Source organism: Trichoplusia ni, chromosome 1 (assembly GCF_003590095.1).
Source record: "Trichoplusia ni isolate ovarian cell line Hi5 chromosome 1, tn1, whole genome shotgun sequence".
In the NCBI taxonomy this organism is placed as follows: domain Eukaryota; kingdom Metazoa; phylum Arthropoda; class Insecta; order Lepidoptera; family Noctuidae; genus Trichoplusia; species Trichoplusia ni.
In genome coordinates this window covers 10,286,095-10,309,188 of record NC_039478.1, presented here as the reverse complement: position 1 = coordinate 10,309,188, position 23,094 = coordinate 10,286,095, and the positions used below count along the sequence as shown (strand labels likewise).

At 33.0% G+C, this 23,094-nt stretch overlaps 1 protein-coding gene and 1 non-coding gene across 2 annotated transcripts; one reads left to right on the top strand and one right to left on the bottom strand.

Moving 5' to 3' along the window:
- Positions 1–2,132: 2,132 nt before the first annotated feature.
- Positions 2,133–22,473, top strand: LOC113494175 (alpha-tocopherol transfer protein-like). The gene is made up of 6 exons (XM_026872386.1): positions 2,133–2,855; positions 5,474–5,645; positions 14,359–14,575; positions 15,810–15,993; positions 16,536–16,752; positions 21,694–22,473. Exons 1-6 carry the CDS (start codon positions 2,832–2,834, stop codon positions 21,849–21,851), a joined length of 972 nt encoding a protein of 323 aa, XP_026728187.1. The 5' UTR covers positions 2,133–2,831; the 3' UTR covers positions 21,852–22,473.
- On the bottom strand, positions 3,450–3,522 carry Trnaf-gaa. Its single transcript has one exon. It is a non-coding gene; the product is annotated as a tRNA-Phe (tRNA).
- Positions 22,474–23,094: the final 621 nt, after the last annotated feature.

Below are 23,094 nucleotides of genomic sequence, written 5' to 3'. Positions count from 1 at the left end.
CTTACAGTACGGTATCAAGTCGTTACAATGCTGGCTTTTATCAAACGTTTTTGGACGGTCGTTTTATGTGAAATATTGCTTACAATCATTCAAGACTGGAAACCGATTCCAGTGTAGCTCGGGAAATAAGTCTGCAACTGGATTCGCTGGTATCTAAGTTAAGGTAAACTTGTAAAAGGACCAGGGCCCCGATTCTACTATTTTACAATGGCGGTTGAATGAATGGCAATTGGATTAAATTTGAAATTTTTCCTATTCTCTTAAGCATTTTGGAAATACAATAATTGGAAGTTAATTGTATTGACCTTGAGTCTACCGTCCCATACTGAATTTACAATTACTGTGTAGAAACATTCTTAAGATAATACGAAAATTGACATTATGATCCAAATTTCATTCATTCATCGGCCATTTTAATTGGAGCCCAGTTGATCTTCACTACCTTAGCATAAACCAATTCCATTAGATTTTCTTAAACACTTCTGCGCTAACAAGTTTATTCCTTGTGTCGCGGGGGTTCCACAAATTCTTAAGTCACATGCACAAATACACCCAGGCTCAAAACTCACTTTTTCTGCGTTTGGATGTCTTGTGACTTGACGTGGTTCACATAAATGTTTGTTTAACGAGAATGACCTTAGCGTTAACGTAGTGCGCAGTGGGTTGTTGTTGCCACTTCAAAAACTCCCGAACAATGCAAAGATGCAAAGCTAAAAATTACTGGTAAATTTATTCTTGTCACATTGTAATATGGTTTATTAAGGAAATTGTTACTTAAATGACACCCATTTAAATGCAACGTACAAGTTTGAGCTAGCTTCTATCACACCTATAATATAATATGCATGACTGTCTCATAACATTCATAACTGCCTTATTATGAATATGAAGTCGCAAATACGTCGGAAAAATACTTTATTCTGTTACACCATAATAAAATCCAGTTTAGTACCCAAAAAAAAAATGTTTTGACGACGGTTTGGGTAAAACCGAAGTCAAATTGCTAACTTACCTCGTAATTTATACGATTTTTTATGTTAGTTACTCCATCTTCTGTGTTATTACTGTTTTTATTGAAGTCTGAATGCAAAAATTCCCCTTTTCCTAAACTTTGACGTTGGATAATAATTAGTAATTTTCTTACCGTCTGAATTTCATTGTTCTCAAAGACAATTATTTTCGTATATGGAAGGATGGAATGGAAAGATATAAATTTACTTTTTTCTAGTTTTAAAGTTACTTGTATTGCGTTCCAGAGTCCTATAATTAAAGTCAACCAGATTGGGATTCCTTATCAACTTTTTGATCATATTGGCCACCACGGTCCCGAACTTATGTTGACCGGTCAATCGGGATCGCTTGCGTATATTTTTGACTCTACCAGAAAGGTTAACGAACGTATTTTAGGGTACCATATAGAAAGGATAAAATCGAAACCCTTTTAAAGAGGTATCGTTGTCTGTCATTCTGACTGTCAGACTGTCATCACGAAACGTGATAGCTAGACAGTCGAAATTATCACTGATGATGTATCTGTTGCTGCTTGGTAAAATAAATTATTAAATGACGCAACGGTTTACTCAGACCTGTTAATCAGGATTGCCCGGCCAGTTACGAATAATGAATCAATTTCACGATAGTTACTATAAAAAAGAAAAATAAAGGTTGAAGTTAAGCAACCTTGGCTACGGCCAGGAATTTGATTTGTAACCAATTTCATGAGCAAAATTTGATTTTCATTGTCCGTAACCCTTATTTCAACCATTATTTTAAACCGACCAAGACCTCTTGGTGGCAAGTTATTACCGGCAAACAACATCTTAAAATACACAACACGAGGCGCCTACGAACATCAGTTTCAGTAATATTAATACAGTTGTGGGAGCGTGACAGAACACTACAAGGCGTAGAGCGGTATCTCTTTTACATCTGCAATTTTTTATACGACTCCCGCACTAAGTTATTTAGGGTTAGCAGTCGATTCGGAGGAATCGACTACTTTGAATTTTAAATGTTTTTTAGGGACGGATTCGTCCGAGACAGGAAAGGAAGCATTCGGGGATTACACAAACGCCTCGGTGACCTCAACCCCTCGGCTATCCGTGCAGTCAAAAAAATGACTGCACGGATAGGATATATATATTTTTTTTTTGTGTTGTAACTTGAAATTCTGTTTAATTTGAAGAAAGGTGTTGTCTAATATAATGATATAATGTGTAAAATACTAGAATATAATGTGGTGATGAACAATCTGATCTGGAAGATTCGCTTTGGCGTCTGTTTAGAGACAGGCAAGTTTGAAATCGAAATTTACTTATTTATTTTCAAGTTTAATGGGACGATGGTGGTTGAAAAATCGGAAAGTGTTTGTTCCAATAATATTAATGGTCAATACTAGGCGCAAGATGATGGAATTCTTTAAATATAATAACGGACAAAAAATGTATGACGTTGGTACCTAACTTTAAAAATGTTTTTAAAATGACATAATCATGACTTAATTTTTGAACCTATTTCAAAATTAGTCTATAGTTTTTTTGCAATAAATATCTATAATTTACTTAACAAAATAATGTTTTTTCCTCCTTTTCTTTTACAATAAGATATTGTCATCCAATAAAATTACAAATTTTAATAAAAAAAAAAACACGTGAGAAAGACAAACGGCAGTTAAAATTAGAACTTCTAAATATAGATCGCGCAAAAAACCCAGAGCTAAGCGATGCGCAAATGCAGGATATAATAAATGGTTCTAAGGTACCATGGTTCAGAGTTTGTTCGGTTGTGAAGCGAAGATATTGTGTTAGTGCGGGTTCTATATCAGTGTCAAAATGACGGTCGGGGATTCGAATGTGGTGAGTAAATTATTTTATAAATTATTATGATAGGATATAATAGAAAAATGGTAGGTAAGAAACTAGAAAAGTAATTTTATTAAAAAAAAGACAGAAGGAAACAAAAATATATTTTTTGGGAATTTACGAAGATATTGATTTAGTTTAATTAAATTAATTACTATAAACGATATTTATTCCTTCCTCACTCTCCTTCTTTATTCAGCATTTACTGACTTGAAAATATAATAAAATAAAAGCACGTTTATTTTTCTTTAATAATATAATAATTTCACAATTCATGAAAATTGTTGATTTAAAACAAACCTTGGAAGCAAACCTATAAAAAAATATCACCCAAATTCAATGTTTCAGTAAATGAAAATTAATTAAAAAACTAATTAACTACTAGCTCCATGATTTGGTGGATGCTTTTGCCCAGCAGTGGGACACAGTGGGCTAGATAAAAATTCTAACTTCGATTTCTAATATAAATCAAAAACAATGTTATCATTAGGATAGCTAGGATATTAACTTAAAAATAATTAAATAAAAACAATCAATTCATTTCAACTTTAAATAAAAACCACAAAACGGTGGTAGCGACAGCAGCGATGCCGAAACCCGGGATTGAACCGGGGACCTTTAGATCTTCAGTCTAACGCTCTCCCAACTGAGCTATTTCGGCGGTATTAACAGTGACGAAATTAGTGTTCAGTTATAGGTATTTGTATTTGATATGAATAAGTTTATCTGAAATTGTTTTTTTTTTTATTCTACTTTCGACGATAAGTTAATAATGTTCGTTATTATTTACTTATTGTATTTTGAGTCGTGAATGAATATTATTTTTTACTAAAATAAATACATAATATTATATTTTAAGTTTAAGTATTTAAACAATAAATAATAATTTTAGTTAATATTATTTTTAGAAGACGTTTGCGGTACCTAAAGAATTAATCTTAGTGTAGTGTGGAGGATTTCACGTACATTCAAATCATGCACCTCCAACCTGAAAGCAAGCATTCGTGAAACACAAAAATGTTTGTCTTGCTCGGGGATCGAACTCGCGACACGTCGCTCGTAGAGGGTTTGACGCGATGACCTCAGCCACTCGGCTGTCCGTGCATACAATAGTTCAACAGCCACAAGATTGGATTTTAATCTTATTTTTCGGTGGTAAGCACAAAAAAGAGACATTGAAATCTTTTGAGTGGTATTCAATTTTTTATCTTAACGACATTATCATGAGACAGATAATAATATATTTTGATTTCTTAATTTATCTTTAACAAACCATCAAAAATGTTTGTGCTGCAATTACTTATTTGTATCCTAGAAAGATTTGGTTTTACCTCGACTTAAAATCTAATTAGATGAATTCAAAAATTATTTAATTATTTTATAAATAAATTACATTTTTACTATTTGATTGTCGTCGTGAAATATTAACCAAATGAAAGGAAACATTTAATATTATTATAATGTCATAATTTTTCAGATTTTCTTAAAATGGTTAAGAAGCACACTTTGACTGCACGGATAACCGAGTGGTTAAAGTCACCACGCCAGACCCATTGAGCGCGACGTGTCGCGGGTTCGATCCCCGCGTAGAACAAGTATTTGTGTTATCCACGAATGGGTGGGTGTCTTTGTACATATGACTTGAATGTTTGTGAAATCCCCGAGACACAAGGATTAAAAAACGTTAAATTAATCGTTTAAAAAAAGTACAAAATCCGAATTTCAATTCGCGGAAGCGATTGATTGTCTTCTTTATGAAACAATAGAATAATTACCAGCTGTTTTTTCTGTATCCGTCTGCAGCCTGTTTTGTTGTTCTTTACCTTATTGTACGGAACCCTCAGTCTCGCGAGGCCGACTCGCACTTAACCGGCTTTTATCTCTTTTCGTTCTCGTAATACCTAATAGAAATATCTATTTTCTTTATGTAAGACTTAGGATTTCTTAAAGAACGTAATAACTAGATTTTTCTATAATTTAGTAGATAAATTTATCCCACTTACTTAGCATAAGATAAACTATTGCCTTTTTGTATTTAATGAGGCAATAAAGCTTTAATTTTTTAATTATCAATTAGTTTTTTTGTCATAAAATTCTAGTAAAACAATGGATTTTTTCAACTTTAATACAGGATTGCAATAGCTACACGCACAAAAGGCTTTGCCAATTAGGCTTTGGAGGTCACTGACCAAGAATTTGAATGATTAATATTTTATTTATTAAAAAAAAACAGTTATGTCGTTTGACTGTGAGGTCTTATATAATTAGTCTTTATACCTAGATAGTTCTAGACTTTATATATATTGTAGTTTAGTTATTTAATTAAGTGCATTGCAATTAGGTTTTAATTATAGTCAAAATAAATGAATTATTTTTAAAAATAAATATATTTTGGCTAATAATTATATACTTACTTTAAGTGAATACAATTATTGATCAAAATACTAGTTTTTATCTTTTTATACTATTGGTTGATGAGTTTCTAATTTGTGAAAGAGCATGTCTCTTGAACATTTGAAAAACCCCCGCGACACGAGGATTAAATTCTTTACTGCGGGATTGCAGGGGTCAGTTTTTTTTAATTCTATTTTCATCATTACTTTTGTCAACAGTACCCAAACTTCAACTACTCAATTAACGCTAACAAAGTGCTGAACGTGCGAGATGGAGATATTGAGCTGCTTCTGAAGACCTACAATATTACGAAGAATGCTCTAGAAGATATGATCAAAAGCATCAGGGAATGGTACGAGAAACAGCCGCATCTGCCACAAGGACAATTACGTGAGTCACTTTTTATTATTATTCTAGTACCATTGATATTAAAAAGGCGAATGCGTTAGTGGAATATATTTTAGACAGCGATGTGAAAGAAGGGGTGTTATAAGGTAACGTGTTTGTCTGTAGCATCATAGTTCTCGAACGAATAGAGTGATTTCGATTTAGTTTGTTTTGAAAATGAATTATATGTGAGTGTTCTTAGACATGTTTGATAAAAATAGTTTGAGCCGTTTATAAACATAGAGGATAATAACCGATTGTCTGCAAGTATACTCGACTAAGGACTAAACTCATTATATCAAAAGCCGGCTGGATTAATTTCAATAAAAAATAATTTTAAACACTGCTGGTTGCTGCTAGTAGAACATTCATTATCAACATTATTAATCATTCAAACTTTTTGGTCAGTATTCTAGATATTATCTAGAATACTAAAGAAATATTATTCATATTTCTTTTTTGTATACACTAGGCTTTTAGTTTCTAGTCCTTTGGCACAGGCCTTTATCTTTATAGAGTAGTTTGTTCAATGATCAAAACATTAAAACTCACTGCCGATTGGCGATTTGGAATCGAGGTTTCCTCAAGACGTTTTTCCTTCACCGTTTGGCTTTGGTGTCTTAGGATAATAAAGACAGTGCATCTAAGTTTGAAAGATCCACATTGGTATTTTTCCTACGTTAGAAGCGAACCTATACTTCGTGCATACAAATCTACACATAGATAGAACAAGGCCACAACATTTTAACGTTTAGAGAGACAATAATAATGTAATTAAAACAAGAGGATGTATGAATTATTGTGCAAGTTTAATTAATGGATATGTATTAATTAAGAATGAGATTTTAGTGTTTATTGTTTATATGAGTAAATACAGTTAATAAATGTTTTGATTGTTATTTTCCCTGCAACCTTGAATCCAGGTAGCCTTTTTAAAGTAATATTTTAACATGTGTGGAAAAGAGATGCCGCTCTACGTACGTCACTCATAATAATATTATTTGAAGACGTGGTGGTAGAACCTCCTCTTTGTGCTCTATGTACTTTTTGCCTAACAACAGTTAGTACTTACAAACTGAATCCTCATGTTTTAGACAATTTTTCAAAATAACTCTTTCTTAAATCAATTTTTAATTATCAATTTCTTACCTTTTTTAACCTCTCCCGGTAAAATAATTTTAATCCGTGTGATTCATTGAGTTTCAGAACCCTTCACGTCTTATGCACAAAGGAACCATACAAGGTATATTCATTGATCATATATTATATATTGATAATATATGATCAATATATTATCAATATATTGTGATATTATAAATGCATGTCCTATGTCTGCGGACCGATCACACTCAAACTGATTTGCCAATAATTGTTTTTTGTTCCTAAAACAATTTTAAACGGAACTCTCAGTATCGCCAGTCAGACTTGTTCTTGATCTATTATTTTGTAGTGGTTAATACAAAAATACGGAAGTTATTACACACGTCAGTCAAATACGAACCATTTAATAAGGCAACGTTAATTTAACAAAGGGCTTTTTGATTATACGTGTAATTGTATGAACCTTAAAAAAAATAAGTAGGTAGAGTTTTTATCTTTATAGGGTCTTATAATAACAGTCCCAAAAAACGTTTATATAATATAACAAAACACACCATTGGTTAGTATAAATGTGTTTTTATTAAATTAAGTTCAGGTTTTATTTTCTAACGTTTCCTGATATTGACGTCATCTCACTAATTATAATAAATGCGAAAGTATGTGAGTATCTTTGCACGTATGTGTGTGTATATTATGTTTGTTACCTCTTCTCTAATAAACATGCTGACCAATTTCAATGCAATTTAGGATGAAGGTAGCCAACACCTAGGATTTATCACATAGGCTACTTTTATCCGACTTCTTAAAGGTGGATAATGTGTTTACAGCTAAAACCGATTTCCAAGAAAACGAAGGTGTGAGCAAAAGTCAGTATTTTTATAAAGCAGTACAAAAGTATTATTATAGATGGAGCCCAAAGACTTTTTACCTAAAAGGACAGGACTAGATAAGATGGACCGCAATACCCTGAGTTTATTGATTGATTGAAAACAAGTGGCATATCATGATCACTCAAATCCAAATCGCGGAAATGTATGAAAATAACAATCTTCTTCGACGAATCACGAAATTGTGACATTTCTGTTTTTGATATTATGTAAGAAATACTGATGCACTGGATTAACATAAAATATATACAAACCTCCTTTTAATAGTTCATGGCGTCCCTTTAACGTCTTTTTCTTTACTGTTATGCATGTACGGAAACTTAAATAAATAAAATTAAAGCCGTTAGCCAAAAAAATAACCTACTAGCTTCTTAATTTATCAAGTTTTACTCGTTTTTACCGTTAAACGATAATTCTCTGTCTTTCGAGATATAGTATCCTATTATCTATACATTAAATTTGATTTATTAAATCGATTAATTTTAAATAATCAGATTTTAACCCATCTTTTAATGAATATGCGATAAAACGTGGCAATAAGCAAATACTATGCTTTGTTTTTTGGTACCTATTAAAGAAACGGCTCTCGCACTAAAATATTTTAATCGACTTGCATGATTCATAAACATTCAAGTTACATGAGATGACACCCACACTTTGCACAAACATTCGTGGATTACTCAAATGCTTTCCCTACGCGGGGATCGAGCCCACGACCCTGCTAAGAGACCAGCATCCTCTTGAAACGTTTATTCTTTCTTAACACTCTTTCGTCCCCTATAGGGTTAATTATACTTGCCTATTTAATTTTTTTTATGTATTTTTTATTAGTTTTATTACAATCCCAACCCTCACTTTTGTGCGTACCTACATTTTTTTTTAATCATAATCATAATTTTTCTTACTTTTCTAAAAGCGGTATTTTTAGGCATGCGCAAGATATATTGTGACTCCGCCTTCAAGAATGGGAGCGGGTCATTTATAGTCGGTACAAATCGGCATATCCTCATAATATAATACTCTCGGCATGGTTGAAATAATTTGTTTTTAATTTGAGACAAAAAATAGCAAGGTTTTTTGGAGACAAACATTAATCGATTCGTAATATTTTTGTGTTTTTATATCCAGTAATCATGACGTGTGATGTCAACCGACCGAATAAAAACTGCATCTCGTAGTATCGAACAAAAAATATGCGGAAAGTTAACTTTAATATTTAGGTATAATTTTTTGTATAGAAATCCCATCAATCAATGATCAGATACAAAAAATTATGATGTGCAAATATTTTTTAACACTATTTAAATGTTATGCTTAGAAACATAAAAAGATAGAGTTTCTTCGAATTTCCAGAAATTAAAATCAAGGCAATATTTCTTAAATAATATTTTTGAAGGATATCAAAGACTTTGATTTTTACAGATTTTACATTTCTGTTACCGCTATAACAAAAATAATAGAAATAAAAATGTTAAAGACTTTTTTTTAAACTCGATTTTTTCGGCCTATCGATTCTGCTTCGCATTTGACCTCAAAAGTCAAAAAGGTTTTATTCTAAGTTAACATCTTTCAAGCAGTTTTGAACCGTAACATTCATGACACAAGTTCCAAAATGTCATTCCTATCAAGAAGAACAGGGAAAAAGTGTATCATCAACACACGTCAGACATACATATGTAACCCCACTATTTTAATTTAATCAATTCAATATTCAACTCACCTAATCGAGGTCCACTGTTGGACATAGCTGCCCCCCCCCCCCTCAAGTCGTACCACCCGCAACCAGTCCGAGGCAGGCACCTTTTTTTTGTGATTTAATTAACGAATATTTCAATCCTTTCCATGGAGATTGGAGCCCTTTATAAGTAGAAATTATTCATGAATTTTATCAGCCCATAAGCGATCGGTTAAACTGGTCTTAGTTCCGTTTCGTTATGATTTTTATGGGTTTTCCTTAAGTAATTTATGTATATATCTACTTGTGTACGATCATGTACTTGTTTAGGTATATGATTAGTGACTTTGCTGTTTTAGTATTTACGTTTCATCATCATTTATCAGAAATTGTTTTATATTTAATAAGTCATCGTTTTATGACCATTTTGGATCGAATTAAATGTTTTATTACTCGGTTTTTAAAACAAATTGTAATAAAATTGTCAATCTCAAACATACCTATATAAGTGTCAAGAGTTTATTTATTCTTACCCTTAAAATACTACTACTACATTAATAGTTATTTTAATTTAATAGTCTGCAGGTACATAAACTTTAATGGAAGCAGCTATGGAACAGCCATTCTCAAAATCAGAATCAAAAGTCATTTATTTAAATTAGGCGACGACGTAGCACTATTCGAAGACCAAAATACAATAGACAGCATCTATATTCGCCAATCCTTCATCGCTTTCCTAAGAATTCTGGCTTTGGTAGATGAAATGAAGCAACAAAGTCCCCAGCTCTATATTATATCAAATAAATAGCCTTAATTATCAATTTACAGTCTAGTCTTAAAACTATGGAGTAAAAACTGCATTAAAAATGATACTATAATTTCTATTCAATGCTAAGTACCTACATAATCTTTCATAATAAATGAACTACACATTAAGATAATTAGCAAGAAACGAACAATTAACACGTCGTTATTGCATTATAGATACATTGTATTGGTTCCTCTAAATGAGGCGTATAACATCTACCCGAACCGCTTTTATATGATCTATCACTATCTCTCCTTAAACACTGTTACATTTAACCGTCGCTAGGTAATAGACTACTCTTCTATTTATGGAAATGATATTTGGTTTCGTTCAACCTTACATAAGTCATTTTCTTATATTCAAATGTTTTCTTTTTAAGTTGTCTATGTGCTTCCATCAAAATTCAAAAATTCATGTGTTTAAATTTTTGTTACCATCTGGCCCCAGGTACAGTGACCATGCATCATACCAGTCCTAAAATCATTTTCAATACGTAAACATCCAATACTAAGGATTATTTAACGCGACTCCTGATTATCGTCCTTAAAACCAAATCCATTGTCTCGACTTCAACAAAGGAAAACTACTTCAAGAAATAACACAAAGATCTAGAAAACCCGATAACAAAAACAAAAACAAGACAAAGAATGGTGAACATGACATTGAAAAACATGAACCAGTTGACGATTATGCAATGTAATAAACAATGGAAGGTGCACAACCACCGGAAAGAACCGTTTAAAACGATATAATTGCTGATAAATTGCCAATAGACGATCAATTTGATGACGCACGGTGCGATCATAACGCCATAAAATGTGGCAATAAGTAATTGAATACTAATAATAGAATTATTTTAATTTTAATAGAACTGCTTGATATGATACTCATTGAAATGCTAGTGTGATGTTATGACACCTTATGTAGGGAAGATTTTCCGATATTTGATAATACTAGTAAAGTCCAATGTGATATAGATGCCAGAGCCAGGAAGACTGCATAGAAGATAACCCCTAATTTTGTTGTGGTAGCATGTTAAGAAATTTTATACTTACACGTTTTTTGTTTTATACTCACATTTTATACTCATGTATAATCTTTTTTGCTAATATTATGGAGATAGTAGTGCCTAAAATCTACATCAACAATGATGCAATTATAAAGGATGTAGAATGTACCAGTAGCTGTTGCAAGCGGCTACAAATAAAAAACGATCCTACGGGTACATATAATTGAGGTGAAAACGATCCTATGTGTAAATTACGTCCAAAATTGCTCCGTGGTTTTTGTGTGAAAGAGTAACAAACATCCATCCATACTTAAAAACTTTCGCATGTGTAATTTTAATTAGTAGAATTTCGACTCTATGCCTACTATTATCAGGCAATAACCATCAAATTATTTTATTTTAATGGAAAAACCAAGTTAACCAAGTTAACCAATCTTATTTAAACTTAACAGGATCGGTTACGGAACTTAAACCTTATGCTAATAAACAACGTAATAATCTTCATTATGTCTATAATTATAATAATATATTTAAATTTATTCATCAGCCAATCAAGTTGTATGGGACAAGTGTGTATGGCACTTTTATTACCGTTCTAACCAAGCAGGTGTTTTGGTTAAATCTTCGTTTGTCCCATAGCAACACCATGGAAAAATATTTGGTTTGGAATACTGGTTTGACTGCGCGTACTTGGCTCCAAGCTAACCAACCGGGCGTGGCGTGTCATGGGTCCCAACGTATGCCAAGCATTTGTGTTATCCACTAAGAACACATCATCATTGGCCTAGCCATTTCCCAACTATGTTGGGGTCGGCTCCCAGTCCTACCGGTTTCAGCTAAGTACCAGTGTTTTACAAGGAGCGACTGCCTATCTGACCTCCTCAACCCAGTTACCTGGGCAACACGATACACCTTGGTTAGACTGAATGTCAGACTTTTTCAGCTTCTGACTATCTGCAACGACTGTCAAAGATGTAGGAATAACAGCCGGGACCCACAATTTAACGTGCATTCCGAAACACGGAGGAACTCGTTATGACAAAGATGGTCACCCATCCACGGACCAACCGCGGCAAGCATAGCTTAACCTGTGATCGAATCACTTATGCGGTTATAGTTTAGCCACGAGCTCCTCCACTAAGAACACATACCAAGAATAAATTCGTAAGTGAGGAAGATGATTTTTTCCTAAAGAAAAAAATATCTAAATGAATCCATCACTGAAGCTGGATTTGATGATTACCATTTATCTGCCAAAGCCACTATGAGACAAACTCCATAATCGACCATTGTTCTTACCCATGTTGGGAGCGTCTGCTGACAAAGTTTCAGCTTTATTAAAATAACGTAGGTCTGGCGTCCACTCACACTCACACTCTGGGCTCTTAGACCATAAGTGCAACCGTCTTTCTTCATGAGGTTTTGTTGAATGGTCTTTGCATCTAACTGCCAACGTTAATAGAGTCCGTACTATTTAGCATTTGATTTGTATTTAATATTAAATTCACACGATTTCAGAGTGACATGAATATATACGTATAATAATTTTAAATTGATTATTTGACGAGTCATCCCAAAACGGACTATGACTAAGTAGTTATTGAGCTATGATCGTATGTTAAGCACTTTGTTTGATGATTTTTATTTGTTTCGCAAATATTTATTTTTTTGCTTGATTCTAATAAATATTCAAATTCAGTTTTAACAAGGGTCGGTAAAACTATATCTATGTAGGAAGAAGCCTGCACCCAGGCGTGGGACATTTATAGGCTGGTATTGATATTTTTTTAAGAACGGTCTTTTTGGTTTATTTAGTTCATTTCTAGGTAAAAAAATGGTATCAAAGATAATTCAAAGCTAACTTTACATCAACGTAGCAGATTAGGTATAAGCAGAAACTTCGTATTCGCTACGGCAAGTACAAAGACATGACGTGATTTTTCATTATTTGACCGCGAACTATTACGCTCAGAATTTCCTTAAAACATTGCGTGTACAAACACAAATTAAGTTAGCTAAGTGACACCTCACTAAAACCCCCCAAGGAAGATCTATTGCCATTGCTGAAGCGAGAGGAAGCTATAAACGGTGTAGTGTCGTCTCTGTTCCACGACCGCATCAATTTTATTTAAGTTCATGGTACGGGGAGTGTACAACGGTAATTTTCCAGGGTTTTCCTGCGCATTTAAACATTAATTGCATTAAACAAGGTTTGCCTTGACAATGACTCTATATTAGCCTCTTTAGCATCTATTACTGGGTCCACTATTGTATAATTATTGTGTGTTTCCTACTCGCAAGTGTCTTTGACGTCTATGTTTTAATTATGAGTAATCTATGCAGCATGCGATCGGGTGATTATGAAATGTCATGGTGTATATGAATGTGTTGTTGTTACTGGTTTTTTGTTACTTGTTTTCTTTAAAGCATATACCGGTTATGAATGAAGTTGGAAAGTTTTGGACTATCTTTGATACTATTTATTAATCGTTCTTCACAACCTAACTCCTCGGGTATCCCTTTGCCGTGCAGATCCAACCTGCCGATGGTCGCAGGTTATTTTATACTCATAGCCTTGAGCAACTACACACCCTCACCTATTTACAAACACATAAATAATTCATAAGGTCATCAACCCACGAATCCTTTGTTCTATGATCTGATTACGTAAACACATCACATAATATATCCTTAACAACGTATCAGTATAAATTGCACGGAGCTATTACGACGTTGAAATGGGCTTGTTTTTAAACCGGCATGGTCATAGGTGCAATTAACATGGACAGTATAATCCTCCTGAATGCTAGACATTAAGGAAAATCGGTGCATTACATCGCAGTTAAATCACTCACACTACCTTAGCATAAAAATCAGTCAAGTATGAGTTGACCAAATTACAGAACGAAACCAAAGTTGCTGAAGGTCGAACTTATTTTTAGTATTATGTTATAATATAGAAAGTTTAAACTGTCTATCTACCATAATTTATGAGTAACAGACAGACAAAAAATGGACCGTCTGAGTGGAGTCTGAGTAATACGGTTCTGTTTTATAATTTGGGTATGGAAACTATCAGTCACCATAAAAATTAAAAAAAATAAACATATTACTCCTACAAATTGGTTAAAATTGTACCACATGCCTTACTGTACAAGTGATGGTGTTTTTCAGGCTTATAACAGAATATATCACATTTTACTTCAATTCTAAGCGCACTTTATTCCTCTTTCCAGATGACCGCATGATTCTCGGCCATCTTATAGTCCGTGGCTTCAGTGTGGAACAATGCAAGGAGAAAATAGACAACTACTTCTCATCTATGGACAGAATGCCAGATCTGATCGCTGGACGAACTCCGTTATCACCAAACATGGGGAAGTACCTGAGAGAGGGGTACTGGATCATACCCCCCATGAAGACTATTGATAATCACCGGATTGTGATCTTTAGGTAAGGGGTTTTTCGTAAATAATTACAAGATACCGATTTATTCCGGTTGATTTACTAATACAGTTATTTCCACTCATGGAGAGACACTTATTTTTATTAATTAATCCCACATGTAGAATTGAATATTTGTGTCTGAGGATTACACAAACACTTGAATATTTGACTTGAATCAAATGCACAAAGATACCCAAACTAAGAACAAGCATTCGTGAATGACACAAACGCTTGAGCTCGTGTGACCTGAACCACTCGGCTATTACACTACACGTACAGTCAAAACTGCATTAGAGACATTAATAAAAATCCAATTGATAACTCCTTCACTTTTATTAGGGACAAAACAGGGAAACCAATTTCAATAAGACACGCTTAAGTCAAAGTATGCCTGCAAACAGTAGTCACAATTTGCCATTCGAAGCTTTGCTCAGTTAAATCCGCAGGCATCGTAAACAAAAACTTGAATATGATTAACACACTTCTTAAATTCAAAACCAAACCAAGACCCTTTTGATCTGAATTAACATTTAACTCAAAACCAAGTTCATACCGCAGCAGCCGAGACAATGCACTTTCAATTCGTTACAGTAGCGGAAAATTTAAAATATTCAAAAGTGTCAGAGTAGTTTACATGCCAACAGTCTGGGGGTAACATTGAAAATTTTAACAGACTTGCGATGTCGGGAATTTGTTCTACATTCTAGTCTTGTAGGAATTTCAGAAATGGGTTGTTAACTTAATAAATGTTGGATTTGAGATTTTCTTTTGTATGAGGCTGCATAACATTTCTGTCTATAATATTTTAACATATTGAGAATCCATTTGAGGACTATTTATTGTTTGTCACTGCTGAGCTGAAGAAGTTGAACGATCACAGATTTGGCTTTGCTTCATATGGTTAGTCCGGGGATAGGAGAACATCTTTGTTAAGACGAGTTTCTTCGTGTTTCGGAAGGCACGTCCTAGTGGTCACGGCATGGTTGTTACGGGTAGTCAGAAGCTAGAAAATCTGACAACCAACATAGTTTTGAAAAACCTCTCAAAAATGGAATGCCAGTAATATCCCAGGAGTATATTTATTAAAGAGGGATTTCTGCTCCAGTACTACGCAATAGACTAAGCACAGTTACGACACCACATGAACTGGTTTTCAGGCACATAGGAAATCGTTTCAGTCCATCAGTATTCTCAGAATTTACTGATCGTTTTTCTGAAATACAATTATTTTCTCCTACAGGATACTTAACCCAGATATGGTTGTACTGGATGTGGCGAAGCTAGGATTCCTGATGGGAGACTATAGACTGTTCAACGAAACTTCAAATGGTGATCACTGGGTGTTTGATTTCACGAACGCCACTCTCAGCCACGCCTTGCAGTTCAATCCGATGTTGATCGCGAATATCTATTATCATATTACGGTTAGTTTTGTAATTTAGTATTTGTTTATTTGTATTCACTATAAAATACAGAGGTTATTGAAAGCCAAATGAACAAAGAGATAATAGAAAAATTAAAGCGTATTTATTCTTCAACTGTTTTTTGTAGAGTTGTCCTAATGCAGGGCAAAATTCTATCTAATTATGCTTCAAAATTGCAAAACATGTTTTGCTAGCAGTTCATGCTACAAAAAGAACACAATGCAAAATGGGAGGAAAACCTCTTGTCCTTCAGTGAAATAAAAAACAGTTACAATTTTCACAGTCTTAAGGCCGATTTTTCAATAATTAGTTGACTTTATCACGAGGAATAAATATGGCCATTTGAAATATTTTCTATGCAAAAGCTGTCAAAACGAAATATTCATCGAATAAAATTTATCTGGCGATTGAAAAATCGGTCCTTTAACAATTAAATTACTCTAACAGAACAAAAATTTTCTTGACCAATATATTTTTAACCATCTCCTCTTAGTCACAATTTTTGCCTAAAAACCCTTTCAACAATCTATCTTCCTTTACAGTCATGCTACGCGCTGAAACTGAAAGGCATCCACCTGATCAACTTACCATCCTTCGGCCACTCTATCCTGGCCCTCTTCAAGAAGATCATGAAGTCCAAACACGTGTCAAGACTGCATCTGTACGAAGGTTTTGAGAGCATATTCAAGGTGCTACCTAAAGAAGTGTTTCCGAAGGAGTTGGGCGGTACTGCAGCTGTGTCGGTTAAGGAAATTTGTGGTACGTATCTATTTCTGTATTCTTCTGCATGTTTTTTTTTTATTTATTTAATTTCTGGGATTTTAACCGGGACGGGATAATGTCGGACTGCCCCCGACACCCCGAGCCCATTCAACTGCGTAATTCAGAACCAAGGGATAACTCGCGCATGCTTTTCGCAACTATTGCTGGATGCATTCTTCTATCTGCCTTTTAATACAATAAAATAATTTTTGGGCTTGGTTTTCTGGGATTCTGGTTTCCTTAGATTCACTGCTATTTGTTCTGGTTAACGTCTGTATTGGTTTGTACCGGCTTTAATATCTAAACCGCTGGATTATTATGTTCGGAAGATTTTTTGAGTTAAAATTACCATTTAGGGCGTACTAGTTAATTATTAGGACATAGATATATATAATAGTTTATGCTTAATTAAAGACGTAATTGCGTTTTCTGAAAGAACAAAATTTTATTAATATTTCATTACAAAAGTTACTACAAAAACATACAATATTTATTACAGAATAACTTACCTGAAAGAACAAAAAACAACATTTATAGCCTTTACTTCTAAGAAATGATAATATTATATTATAATGTATATTCTTTATATTATATAAGAAATATTTTACTAAAAAGACAAACTGACTCTTCTTCTTAAAATTCAAAAATGACTTATGACATTGACAAAAAAAACAAATAAATAAAAGAGGTGGAATAACACTGTCGTGGCCAGTGATATTCCTTACATCTCCCACCCTCGGAGAGAACATCATTACCATGATGGTTCGGTCAAGAGCTACTCCTCACTGGCGTTAACTTTGTTATATGATAGAAGTTCGACTCCGCCTTCTTATGTCCGACATCAACTTCATAGATGGAATTTGAAATCTTCCTTATTATTTTACATGGGCCAATCCTTAACTCATCCATTTTCTTCCTATTAAGCCGGTTCCCATTTTCTACATATACTCTATCACCCACTTTAAATGTATATTCTTCTCTTTTTAGATCGTATTTTTTTTTATTATAGTTGTGAGACTTTATTGTATTTTCAAATGCTAGTTCTCTGTCTTCCTTGAGATCTTCTACTATGCATCTTTTTTTTAATTCCAGTGGCAAAATATCCATTTTCTCTCCTTCTAAAAGATATTTTGGGGCAAACTTAGTAACTGTATGCTCTGTTTCGTTATATTTTTCCACACATTTTTGTGCAATAGTTGTCCATGCTATTTTCTTGTCCCCTTCATTTATTTTACATCTTATTCTATTGATTAAAGTTTGGTTCAGCCTTTCATTAAGACCATTTGAAAATGGCGCGTCCACAGCAGTAAATACAATTATTATGTTTTCTTTTTTCAAGTAATCTTTAAATTCTTTGGAATTTATTCCAGGATATTGGTCTGTTAATAACATATTTACAGTATAGTTTTGTGTCACTTTTTCCATCAACTTGATAAAATCATTAGAGTTCTGACTTTTTGATGTCAAAATAAATGCATACCGTGTAAAATGATCAACCAAGAGATGTAAATATTTTTTCGTAGACCTTGATCCTCCAAAACCTCCAATTGTGTCAATGGATACAATTTCAAAAGGGCGTGTTGCGGGACCCAAATGGGACATCAAACCAAATTTTGGATTCCTTCTTGATTTGTTTTTAATACAAATATCACATTCATCACAGAGTTTCTTAATATTTGTGATGATATTCTTTGCTGTATAGAAAGGAGTTATTTTATTTATCATTTGGGTTCTACCAATGTGGCAATACATATTATGGACATTTTTAATTAGAGTTTTGCTAAATGCTTCTGATAGTATTATTTTCTTTCTTCTTTTATTCGTTTTGTAATAAATGTTATTTTCCAGTATAAACTTTGATTTTTCGTCTTGTAAATTTAGATTTGTGTCTTGGTCCTTTTTTATATCTTGCATGGTTATAAGGTTTACAACTTTAAAAAAATCTTCAGTATTGTCATTAGGTTCTAAGACCGGATTTCTACTTAAACAATCAGCTTCTTGATTCGATTGTCCCGGATTATATTTTACCTTAAAATTGTATTGGGATAGGTAATATATCAAATCGCCCAGTTCCTCATCAGTTCTAGACTTAATGTTAAGATTTTCTAGTGGTTTATGATCTGAATATACGATAAATTCTTTATTCATTAGCCAGTGTTGCCAATATTTTAAAGCTTCCTTAATTGCCAAGCATTCCAAATATATTGCTTTTTTTTTCTTTTCGGTGTCGGTCAATTTCTTTGAGAAATAAGCTACAGGTTTATTTATACCATTTTCATCTTCCTGTTTTAACACAGCTCCCACTCCTTGAATGCTAGCATCAGTGTATATTTTTATTGGTTGTTCTGGGTCAAATATTTTTAGAATTGGTTTCGAGCATAGTAAATCTTTTATTTTATCAAACGATTTTTGGCATTCTTTGGTCCATAAAAATTTAACATCTTTCCGTAACAGATTGTGTAATGGTTCCAAGATAATTGCAATGTGTGGTATAAATTTATGATAAAAATTCACTTTTCCTAGGAACTGGCGTATATTTTTCTTTGTTTCTGGAATAGGAAAGTTCCTGACAGCTGTTAAATAATCCTTGAGAGGTGTAACTGAATTCTTTCTTATTATATGTCCCAAATACTTTGCATGATTATTTGCAAAAGTGCATTTCGAAAATTTTAGTCTAAATCCTTCTGATATTATTGCGTCAAGTAGTTTTGATATATGTATTATGTGTTCCTCGAAATTTTTAGAAAAAACCAAGATATCATCTATGAAATTCATTGCAAAATCTGAGAGATTATATTTTCTTATTATATTTCTCAATATTCTTTGGAAAATAGCTGGAGCCGTCTTTAAACCAAATGGGAGGCATGTCCACTGAAAATGACCTTCTTGCGTGACGAAAGCTGTCTTATATCTATCTTGAATTCTCAATGGAATGGACCAAAATGCTGAATTTATATCAAAGGTAGAAAAATATTCACAGTCAACAGTCTTTACAATCAAGTCTTCAATCAACGGGAACGGCTGTGACTGTGGAACAACTATTTTATTTAGTTCCCGGAAATCAATACATAGTCTTGATCTTTTCCCATCTTCTTTCTTGTACGCTAAGGTGACCGGAGCAGCAAAAGGACTATATGACTCTTCAATTAAGTTTTTCTTCAATAGTTTTGATATTTGATTTTCAATTTCCTTTCTATCTTCAGCTGTGCATCTGTATGGGCGCTTGTAGCAGTATTGATCTACTGTCAAGTCTATGTGAGCCTCATAGCCTCGTACTGTACCAACGTCGTATTTGTCTTTGGCGAAGACTGATTTGTATTTGTCTATTAATTTATCAATTTCAGTTTGTTTACTTAAGTCTAAGTTGTTTACTGAAATTTCAAATTCTTTTAAATTAATATGTTCATTGAAGTTTATTTCACATTCATTTAAACAGTTAATTTCTTGTTCATTTTTGTCACCCAGTACATCGGGAATTTTGACATTCATAATATTTTCACAGTATTTATTTCTGTTATCCTCTTCATTTTTTTTCGTTTTTATGTCAGAGTACAAGTGGTTCTTTTTTTCATTTTTGTTCCTCCCAACCAAATGTTCTAATTTGCCTATCTCATTATAGAGATCTTCAGTTTGATGCAATGTCTCTCTGTCAATTTTGTCACTCAGATAATTAGGCAGGCCTACGGATATGAGGTCTATAAGAGTACCTGTATCAATCGTCTTCCTAACTTCTAATAACAATTTTTCTTTTTTTAGTGCATACTCAAGCAATGAGCCTGTTTGATATTTAAATCCCAGAGCATATCTGATCGGCGACCAACCTTTGTTTCCGAATGTTTCACAGAAGTTCTTTTCCCATTTCATCCACTCTGATTCTATTGTAAATTTCATTAACATACAGCTGTACCAGTTTACACTTGGATACTCTAAAAATTGTTTTAAAATTTCGATTTTTTTCTGATCTTCATCAATATGAAAACGCTCACATTCTTTGTTGAATTCCTTAATCCATTGATGAGCATTTGAGTTTTTGCCGGTAAATTTTTCAAGCACAAAGTCTTTTGCAATTTTTCCTAAATTTCGAGTTTCGTTTTTTTTTTTGCTTATCATCGAGTAATGTTTCTAAAAGTTTTTCCAGTGTTTTATTTGAGCTTTCAATGAATGGTTTTGGGTCATTTGTGTTCTCATCAATCTCTTCGAGGTAAAAATCCTTAAACTGCATATTTTGTTCCTCGTCTAAATATACTCTTGATATTTCATTACTCAAAGTTATCCAAATTTTCCTTTTTTGATGTCTTTTATTCAAGGTTTTTTTTATCTTAGCATAGTAAGATGTATTTGTTATGACTTGGTGTAAATTAGCAGGTTGATATTCGTCCGGTATACCAAAAGTAAGACCACCTGGTGTTCCTATCGAGGTAATGCAAATGATGTTAGATTTTCCATCGGCTGCTGTTTTCACACAAAAATCAAATCTTAATTTCTCCATATTTATTTGTTGTAAGTATTTGTATTGCGATAAATGTTGTTTTATAATAGTTTATGCTTAATTAAAGACGTAATTGCGTTTTCTGAAAGAACAAAATTTTATTAATATTTCATTACAAAAGTTACTACAAAAACATACAATATTTATTACAGAATAACTTACCTGAAAGAACAAAAAACAACATTTATAGCCTTTACTTCTAAGAAATGATAATATTATATTATAATGTATATTCTTTATATTATATAAGAAATATTTTACTAAAAAGACAAACTGACTCTTCTTCTTAAAATTCAAAAATGACTTATGACATTGACAAAAAAAACAAATAAATAAAAGAGGTGGAATAACACTGTCGTGGCCAGTGATATTCCTTACATATATACCTATAGATAAGACTTTGTATAATAAAATAACAGAGAATAAAATGAAATTATTCTTGTTTCCAGATAACTGGTGCGATGCCATTCTCTCAGAGAGCTGGCGAAACTTCTACTGCCATCAGGAGAAACACTTCAGGGTAGACGAAAACAAAAGACCATCGGCTTCCAAGATCGGAGACACGTTTGGAGTAGAAGGTTCCTTTAGAAAATTAGATTTAGATTAAAAAGTAGATATAAGTTATGTTAGACTGAGCGGATAGTCAAGTAGTGTCACATAGCCTAACCAAAAGTGCACGACTTGATCCCTGCGTAGGACAGGTTTGTGTGAGATCCACAATATGCTTGTTCTTATAGCTATGGCTAACTATTTTGATAAAGGTTAACACCAATTTTACGAAAATAACCTTCAACAATAAGGGTTGTTCAAGAACAAAAAATATTTTTATAGAAATCGCTTAAGGTAGTCATCACTAAAAGATTATATAAAAATAATTTATGACACACAAAAATATAGAGTATGTCCTTCCTCAATAAATGGGCTATCGAACATGAAAGTAATTATTAAAATCGGCCTAGTAATTCCTGAGATTACCGCGTTCAGGCAAATAAACCAATCAATCCTCAGCTTTATGATATTAGCACAGATATATTATGAGTGGTTTAGTCTATAAGTAGGCTGTGTCAATGAAAAGAAGAAATGTTATTTTGTATTCACTGGGGAAACGGTGATTTAGATAAGTTTAGGTTATTGTAAAGCATTTTAGAAGTACGACTTCATTATTGTATTACTGATAATTTAGAATTTAAGTGATATTGTGAATAAATTAATTGCATTTTTTAAGTAAACTTTTTTTATTTCTAATCTCTATCCATTTAATTTGCCCTCGATGCAAAAAAAGGTTTTGAAAGTACAACCTATCGCTCTGTCTGTATGTCAATCTGTTGGTTGGTCTTTTTATCTGTGTCAGTCTCTTTGTCTGTCCTTCTGTCTGTCTTTCTATCTTTCTGTCTATCTGTCCGTCTGTCTGTAGCATTACAGCTCCCGAACGGATTGCGTCATTTAAATTAAGCTTTGCTTTGTATGTAGCACACTGAAATAAAATATTAATGTGTTAATTCGGAGTGTTCTCAGCTTCGTGTGATGATGCAATCGGTGGTGAGAAATAGGATTTATGGAAATTCGATTTTCAAGGGAGATTATCAATTATTTATTATTAAGTCAAAGTCAAATCTTTATTGCTGCTGATCTTCATAACTTTATTTAAGTGTTTTCAATTCTGCTGACATGATTTGTTATGAGTGTTATTGTAGGGTTTTTTATGGTAATTTATATTACTCTTACACTAATTAATGCTAGCTAGGATAGCATTCTTTTGGTCATTGCTTGTTTATCTCTTGCAGAGTTTTATCAACACAGTAAAGAAAATCAAAAAATCTGATTTTAACAACCTATACCGTCACGCACTA